General features: G+C 39.5%; 1 protein-coding gene across 1 annotated transcript; it reads left to right on the top strand.

The window, feature by feature from the left end:
• Positions 1-547: 547 nt before the first annotated feature.
• LOC150034843 (uncharacterized) lies at positions 548-1261 on the top strand. Its single transcript, XM_090315660.1, has 2 exons — positions 548-676; positions 923-1261. Exons 1-2 carry the CDS (start codon positions 548-550, stop codon positions 1259-1261), a joined length of 468 nt encoding a protein of 155 aa, XP_090171786.1.
• Positions 1262-8911: the final 7650 nt, after the last annotated feature.

Raw genomic sequence — 8911 nt, forward strand, 5'->3', positions numbered from 1 at the left:
GACTAATCAGCATAAAACTCTCTCTCAAGGATCAACGCAAGTTAATGTGGTGACTCACGTAGCCGCAATGGATTGCACTCAATGGGAAGAGAGACATCCAGTAGAAGCCTGCCCACGGAATCAACAACCCGTATATGCTGTCTATAATGAATCATTTAGCAACATCCACAACCTTAGTTGGTGGAACTGTCCAATTTTTGGTTTGGATGAGAATCTCAATCAGGAGAGCCATAGTTTTTATCAAGGGGATCAAAGCAACCCTCCGGTCTTCACTAATCCGGACTATAGCCCAAGTAATTCTCAAGGTATACCACCCTGTGACCAACCATTCTTATATGACACCTCTTGCAGCACCTCGTCTCTGGAGACATCGTTAAAACATTATATTGAAAAGAGCGAGACAATGAGACAATCGAAAGTCGACTCCCTAAAATAATTAGAAGAATAGATAGATCAGCTTGCGAGGGAATTAAAGAAGACAACGCCGGGTACGCGGCACAGAAACTCAGGAGTAGTGGGGCTTAGCAGTAAAGAACAATGTCATGCAATGACATTGAGGAGTGGCAAAACAACAACTCCTATTATGCCAAAAGCACCAAATGCGGCAACAACACTAGTAGATTTGACTGTTGATGATGACCAGTTGACTAATATTGGAAAAAGTACCAGTTCAGAAGTAAGCTCATCTTCAAAAGATGAAGCTCCTCAAGACATGAATTCTCAATCAACGCAACCTCCAGCTAATGACACACAACAAGCACAGGACCTCACCAAACAACCAAGTGAACAAGAAATACAGCGAGATCCTCCACCTTTCCCGTCCAGGCTGAACAAGAAAGATGATAGCAAACAGTTTCAGAGGTTTCTGGACGTTCTCCGATAGCTACACATTAATATTCCCCTGATTGAAGCATTATAGCAGATTCCGAGTTATGTAAAGTTTCTCAAGGATCTTCTCGCAAATAAGAGAAAGATTGGGGAAAATGAAACAGTTGCGTTAACATATGAGTGCAGTGCTCTGTTTCAAAACAACCTCCTCACTAAAATGAAGGACCTTGGGACATTTACATTGCCCTGCATGATAGAAGGGAAGATGGTCGGGAAAGCGCTGTGTGATTTAGGGGAAAGCATAAATCTGATGTCCTTGTCGATTTTTAAGAAGCTGGATATCGGTGAAGCAAGACCAACCACGATCACATTACAGCTGGCCGATAGATCGATAAAGCTTCCTGGGGGCAAGATAGAAGATGTTCTCGTGTAAGTGGACAAGTTTATCTTCCCGATAGACTTTGTCATATTGGATTATGAAGCCGATAGAGAAATCCCTATCATCCTGGGTCGTCCATTTCTCGCCACAAAGCGAGCGTTGATCGATGTGCAGAAAGAAGAACTGACCATGAGGGTTGATGATCAAGAAGCAAAATCCAACGTGCTCAATGCGTTGAAGTACCCAGGTGATATAGAGAACTACCAATATATCGAGGAATTGCGGGAAAAACATTGGCATGAACCCCTGAAGGAGCTGGAAGAAGAAAACTTTGAAATCGGCGCAATATTGGAGGAGGGTTGCGCTGCAATTCAGGTAGAATCTAATTTTGAGATGCTCAAGTTATCTGAAAGGACATCACAACGCATTAAACCATCTTTGGAAGAACCACCCATGTTAGAGTTCAAGTTGTTGCCCGTGCACCTTAAGTTTGCTTACTTAGGAAGTAACGACACATTACCTGTCATCATTTCTTCATCGTTGAGTAAGGAGAAAGAAGATGCACTCATACAGATCCTAAGGAATAACGCAAAGACCTTAGGATGGACTTTGGCAGACATTCGAGGAATTAGTCCCTCGTATTGTATGCACAAGATTCATCTAGATGAAGGAGAGACTGGATCAGTAGAAAGGCAACGTCGCTTGAACCCTGCCATGAGGGAGGTCGTGAAGAAGGAAATAGTAAAGTGGCTGGACGCAGGTGTCATCTACCCGATATCTGATAGCAGCTGGGTGAGCCCAGTGCAGTGTGATCCGAATAAAGAGGGGATGACAGTGATCACTAATGACAAGAATGAATTGATTCCCACAAGGACGACTACGGGTGGAGAATTTGTATGGATTATCGCAAGCTGAATTTGGCCACTAAAAAGGACCACTTCCCACTCACATTTATTGGTCAGATGTTAGACAGACTTGTGGGGAATGAATTTTTCTCCTTTCCTGATGGCTATTCAGGATATAACCAAATAGAAATTGCACGGAGGAACAAGACAAGACAACCTTTACGTGCCCATTTGGTACGTTCTCATAATGACGCATGCCATTTGGACTCTGCAATGCACCAGGCACTTTCCAATGATGCATGATGGCAATATTTTCAGATTACTTGGAGGAGTCAGTCGAGGTATTCATGGATGATTTCTCAGTCTTCGGCAGTAATTATGACTCCTTCTTGTCTAACCTTGAAATGTCTTGAAAAGATGCCCGACGAATCTTGTTTTGAACTGGAAAAAATTCCACTTCATGGTGGAAGAAGGTATAGTTCTAGGTCACAAAATCTCTATAGCAGGATTGGAAGTTGATTAGGCAAAGATCGACACAATTTCCAAGTTACCTCCACCAGTGAACGTAAAAACACTCAGGAGCTTTCTGGGACATGCTGGGTTTTATAGAAGGTTTATTCGCAACTTCTCTCAAATCACAAGGCCCCTAAGTGCACTCCTCGAAGCTGACCGAGAATACAATTTCGATGACGCATGCACCAAAGCATTCAACACATTGAAGGAAGCGCTCATCTCCGCACCCATTTTGATTGCGCCAGATTGGACGCAACCATTTGCGTTGATGTGCGATGCTAGTGGATATGTTGTTGGCGCAGTTTTAAGTCGGCACAAGGATAAGGTATTGTATCATTTTATTATGCAAGTAAAACATTGAACGATGTGTAGGAAAACTATACAACCACAGAGAAGGAAATGCTCGCAGTGGTGTTTGCACTAGAGAAGTTCCGACAGTACTTAATCGAAACAAACGTTGTGGTGTATACGGATCACTCTGCGATCAAGTATTTGATGACAAAAAAGGATGCAAAGCCAAGACTTATACGGTGGGTGTTGATCCTGCAAGAGTTTGACCTAGAGATTAAAGATCGAAAGGGCACCGAGAACTAAGTCGCAGATCATTTGTCAAGATTGGAGAATTGCAAGGTTCAAGGGACAGAAAAAGATATTAAGGAAAAATTCCCCGATGAACTGCTGATGGCAGTAGACATTAATGTTCCCTGGTATGCGGACATAGTAAATTTCATCATTTGCGGTCAAATACCAGATGACTATACATACCAGCAGAAGAAAAAGCTAAGACATGATGCTAAATTTTATTTCTGGGATGACCCATTCCTATATTGACAAGGACCTGATCATATATTACATCGATGTATTCCTGAGCATGAAGCCATGCACATTTTAGAGCTCTGTCATGAGTTCTCGTATGGAGGAAATTTTGGGGGGCAAAGGACCGCAACAAAGGTCCTACAGTGGGGCTACTTTTGGCCAACACTGTTTAAGGATACTGATGCCCATGTTGTGCAATGCGACAGGTGTTAGAGGATAGGGAATATGTCTAAAAGAAATGAAATGCCATTGACATCAATCTTAGAAGTTGAATTATTTGATGTTTGGATAATTGACTTCATGGGCCCGTTTTCACCATCCGAAGGTCATCAATATATTCTGGTTGCGGTTGATTACGTATCGAAGTGGGATGAGGCCATCGCATGTGCCAAAAATGATGCGACCACAGTGGCGAAGTTTCTGAAGAAGAACATTTTTGCTCAATATGGGATGCCACGGGCCTTAATCAACAATGAGGGCTCTCACTTTATCAACCGCATAATTGCCAACCTGTTAACTAAATTCAACGTCAGCCATCGAGTTGTGACTGCTTATCACGCACAAACTAATGGGCAAGCAGAGATTTCTAACAGAGAGATCAAAGCTATCTTGGAGAAGGTAGTCAATACTTCTAGGAAGGATTGGTCACCCAAGCTTGAAGAAGCAGTGTGGGCTTATAGGACTGCCTACAAAACACCAATTGGCATGTCTCCATATGCCCTAGTCTTTGGAAAAGCTTGTCATATGCCACTCGAGTTGGAACATAAGGCGATGTGGGCATGCAAGAAGCTGAAGTTTGATTTAGCAAGTGCGGGGAAAGTTCGGAAGCTACAATTGAACTAACTGGTCGAATGGCGAAGGGACGCCTACGAGAATGCCAAGATCTATAAAGAGAAAACCAAGAAATGGCATGAAGACCGCATAAACGACCGGGCATTCACCGAAGGTCAACAGGTATTACTATTTAACGCACGTTTGCGATTGTTCCCAGGGAAGTTGAAGTCTCGCTGGTCTGGGCCATTCCGAATCAAGACAATCTTTCCTCACGGCATAGTGGAATTAACAACTTTAGGCGGGAATGGCGCATTTAAAGTCAATGGTCAATGGATTAAGCCCTACTATGGAGGCGATTTTGATCGACGCATGAACACCATTGACTTGGGCAAGCAGAATTAAACCGCTTGCAGGGGGAGCGATTGCGGTAATTCTCAGAACCTCTTTCAATCAGCTTCCCTATTTATGTTTACTTTCTTTCCTTACAACTTCCTTTTATCGCTTTCTAAATTCCGTATTTACTGTCTATTAGGATTAGTCTTTAATACTTTTTATATTTCCTTCCAATCTAATTTCATATGTATTTCCATACCTTAAATTTAGTAGCGCCAGTCGTAGAATTTTTGTGAATGATTGGATGAATCACTGCAAAGTCTTTTCGACTCATGTTTTGATGAATTAAGAAGAAAAGAATATAATCTGGTATGAAACAAAATGATGGGTTTAGTAAGTGATACCAAGAGACACCATGCGTCCAGTACACCCAAATGCATTGCGGTGAGGGGTGTGTTGCACGCATATATGTCCTTTTCCCGTCCTTAGCTAAATGCACTATGTTGAGGTATCCTCCAGAAATATGATGTATCATATGTTTATACTTAGAAAAATTTCCCATTCTTAGTAAATTCTAACTAACACTTAGTTAATTCTTAGTTTAGCAGTATTTTACCTTTTATCTTTCAAAGTTCTGCTCAAACCTTCTTTTTGAAATTTTATTCTAAGTGTTTGTCTAGTCTATCCAAACAACACAATGAGGACCTTACTCATCTTTAAATTTGGGGGTGGGGAAGGTCTGAGCAGATAAGGTCAGAATATGCAGTATTTGAGAAAATACGTTCATTTTCAGGAAAAAAAAACAATGTTTATACAAAGCTCCAATGTCAGCACAAGGGAAATCCTTAAAAATATTCCCAACTTGATAAGAGTTTAGTTGTGAAAGGAGCCTGCTCGTAGTTGGATGTTCGTATGACACCTGTAGGAGCAAGCCAAAACGAAGGTGGGTTTTCAAGAACAACGCAATATGAAAAAAAAAAAAAAAAAGAAAAATAAATGCAAGAGACAACTCCTCTGAATATTATGAGTTAAAGTTGAAATTGGCACACAACTGTAGTTGGATTTTCGCATGACACCCGTGGGGACAAGCCAAAACGAAGGGTGTAACCATGACCAACAGTCTCTAACAAATAACGCAACGTTTTGACCGCTGTATATAGATATATTGAGTTGTTTTGACAAAGAAAAGATAAACATTCTAATTTTAAAATTAGAAAAGCATCTTCGAGTAGAATTTTGTTACATAGAAGAATAAAGTAGGACTTTGTTAAGAATTAACAAGGATAGGAAGAAATTGCAATGTTAAATAATGTGCCTAGGTATAACATTCGGAGCAACCAATCATCGCAAAAATATAGGATAGGAATTGATCATGATTGCCTTAGTAGAAGATATGCTTGAGGAAAAGCATATATCTAAATTTGGGGGTATGATAACTTGTAGAAATACAAGTTATTTATGTCACCTTATCTAGATATTGCGGCCAAAAGATAGTGAATATGCGTCGATTGTATGAAAATTAGCTCAAAATTACAATAATTATAAATTATCGCAATTACACCCACTAACATCTTTAAGATGGAAGAAAAGGAGATTTTACTCTGTTATGCAGGAAACCGAATCACTGCATGCGCTCAAGACTCAAGAAAAACTGATCAACGCATCTCTGTCACAATGCGCCCGTCAACCAACAATGAAGAGATGATTAACGCAATGACGGCGCAATGCGACGGTCGATCCAGAGCTGACTCTCAACCGCATGTGGTAATAAAAACAATACCGCATGCGAACTCACAATCGAAAGATGCAGCTGAGCAACGCAAAAGCAGAAGATTGAGACACGTGTACAGCTAACGGTTGTGCAAAATTGACCATCTGATTGCATAACAAAAGGAATAATATCCCTCCATCTTCGGAATTTTCATAACAACAAGTGGGGATCACAAGGCCGGAGTCAAAGATCCTCACCTATAAATACCTCATAGATTTCAGGAAAAAAAAATATGCTACTGGATACGGGGCTAATTGCTGCTAAAGTGTTGAGAGAAAAGGCTGAGCTTAGTGCTTAACTGAAGAAATCCGGGAAGAAGACGAGACAAGGCCGAGAGATGAGTCTCAGTTCTATTCTGCCAAATACCCGCCGAGAAGCTCTGTGTTGAAAACCCTACTACCGGTTGAGCAAGCCTGAGAGGGAAGCTCATCCATCCAATCCAACAAGCAGATCTCCACCCGAATTGGTGCCAAGACGTTGGTGCTTGTTTGTATATGTTCTCTCTCTTTTCATCATTGTATTTCGCCTTCTTTATCTCTTCATTCACACCATGTATCAAACACTTAATAGATATATTAAATGTTTCGATTGGTTTCATATCCCATTTTCTGTCTACTTCCGTTCCTCCGTTAATCACTTTCTCCATGATGTCTTTCTAATCCCCTGGTAGTTAATATGAATTAAACGAGTATTTAACTTATGTTAAAAAGGTAAACGCGTTTAGCTAAGGCATGCTAGACGACATCTTCACCTGTGAGAGCAGAAGTGAAGATGCCATTTTGATCTATCGAGAGAAGGTTAGAAGAATGCATTAACTAAAGCGAGTAGTACTTCTAGATATGGAAGCAACCTTGCATTCATTACGTTCATCTCTGTTTCACCACAGAGATGTGGGAGCGCGGTCGATCACTGAAAGGTGTACGCCAAGAGAAAAACAGAACCGTACTTATGGCTTCAACGCAATTAAGAGACTTGCGCTGTTTATATTAGTTAGCTTTCTCTTTCTGTGTTGTACATAAGACTTGTCGTCGCATTCTATGTTCTTTGCATAACTTTCACAGCCAGCCTGGACCCCAGCATCGTGTATCATGAAGCCTGTATTTTGTATCATCTAGCTTAGGTTTACTGTACTTATTTTATTATTGCATTTTTTACTGTTTTCCTTTACTTTACCGCACTTTTATACACTTGTACAAAACACTCTTTATAGATTGAAAAACCTGGTCACATATATCACAAACATACCGCAATAACCTCAAACAATCCCTGTGTTCGACCTCGGATCACACCGAGAAACTTGCGGTGGAATTACACTTGGTTCCAACGTAAGGAAACTTGTGACAATGCATGGTATACTACAAGAACATTCATAATTAATGCATATCTAGAAGTAGTATCGCATCATTTCAAGCATAGCATAGCTTATCTTTTTAGCATCAATTCTAGCGGTCAACAGTAGGCGGTCGTATAGAATATGGTAAATGATCGTGTAGTAGTTAGTAAGTGATCGTATAGTAACTTGTAAGCGATCGTGGGGAGTTTGTGGGCGATCGTCTAGTGTTACTAAGCGATCGTGTAGAAACTGTAAACGATCGTATAGAGTTTTTTAAATGATCGTAGGGAATTTGATAAGCGATCGTCTATTCTCTGTTTGTCTCATATCGTTTAATAAAGAGTTTGTTCATCGTTTAATTTCTATTCCAGGAGTTTGTACCAACTCGTTACATTAATAATGATTTTCAAGAATCAGTTTCCTAATAATGTTCCAATATTCCATACCTCCATGAGTTGTAAATTAAAAAAAAGGGAAAAAACACACAATAATAAGTAGTAGAAATAAATTCTACTTTAATTGATAAATATTTCAAGCATATATTTTTGTATTTCAGCCCTCTTTAGGAATTTCAATCACAATTTCTTGTAAATTAACAAACAATCGAACTCGACATGGTTTGAGATCAAGTGTTACTGGAGTTCCTGCCAACAATATGATTATATTTGAAACAGTGTGAACATCCATGATGTTCAATGCTGGACATGATTTTACTGATTTCAATCATGGAAGAAAAAAGAAATAGATAAGCAAAGGTTAAAAGTATATTTAAAGAAGAAGAAACAACTCAACAAGAATATTACTAAAAGATATATTTACGATTTTCTGTCATCTTGAAATTGTTATTTTCCTTTTTGTTCAGACTTGAGTGAGATTTGTTTTGTTGTTGACTGAGTATCGATATTTATAGCTAATTTGGTCTTGTTCTCTTTATAAAATAAACAAGTAAATTTTGTTATGTTCACTCCATCGAATAAATAAATAAACGATAATTGAAAGGAATGAGAAATTTGTATAAGTGTGTTCTAAATGTATATGGTTAAAGTTCTTGTATTTTCCTTTTAAGTATTTTCTTTCTTTTATGTTTCTCTCCGTGATTAGGATTTTTTGGTGTCTATTTGTTCGCTATTTCATTATAGTAAACTCAAGCTAATTATTCAATAATATACATAAATTAACATGGTATCAGAGCCAAGTACTAGGATTTTAGACTATTCAACTTCCATCGCCTATGTCTGATTATGTCTCCACTGACAGTAGTAGTCGGCGGAGTCACACCAACTGCAGCTCTGGTATTCAGTGAGCCCCAGATCAATTCT

Source organism: Benincasa hispida, chromosome 7 (assembly GCF_027475165.1).
Source record: "Benincasa hispida cultivar pf3 chromosome 7, pf3_genome.v1.1, whole genome shotgun sequence".
Lineage (NCBI taxonomy): Eukaryota > Viridiplantae > Streptophyta > Magnoliopsida > Cucurbitales > Cucurbitaceae > Benincasa > Benincasa hispida.

Coding starts and splice junctions, on each gene's coding strand:
- LOC150034843 (XM_090315660.1), top strand. CDS start 548: ATGACATTGAGGAGTGGCAAAACAACAACTCCTATTATGCCAAAAGCA. Junction 677..922: donor GAAAAAGTACCAGTTCAGAA/GTAAGCTCATCT, acceptor GCATTATAGCAG/ATTCCGAGTTATGTAAAGTT.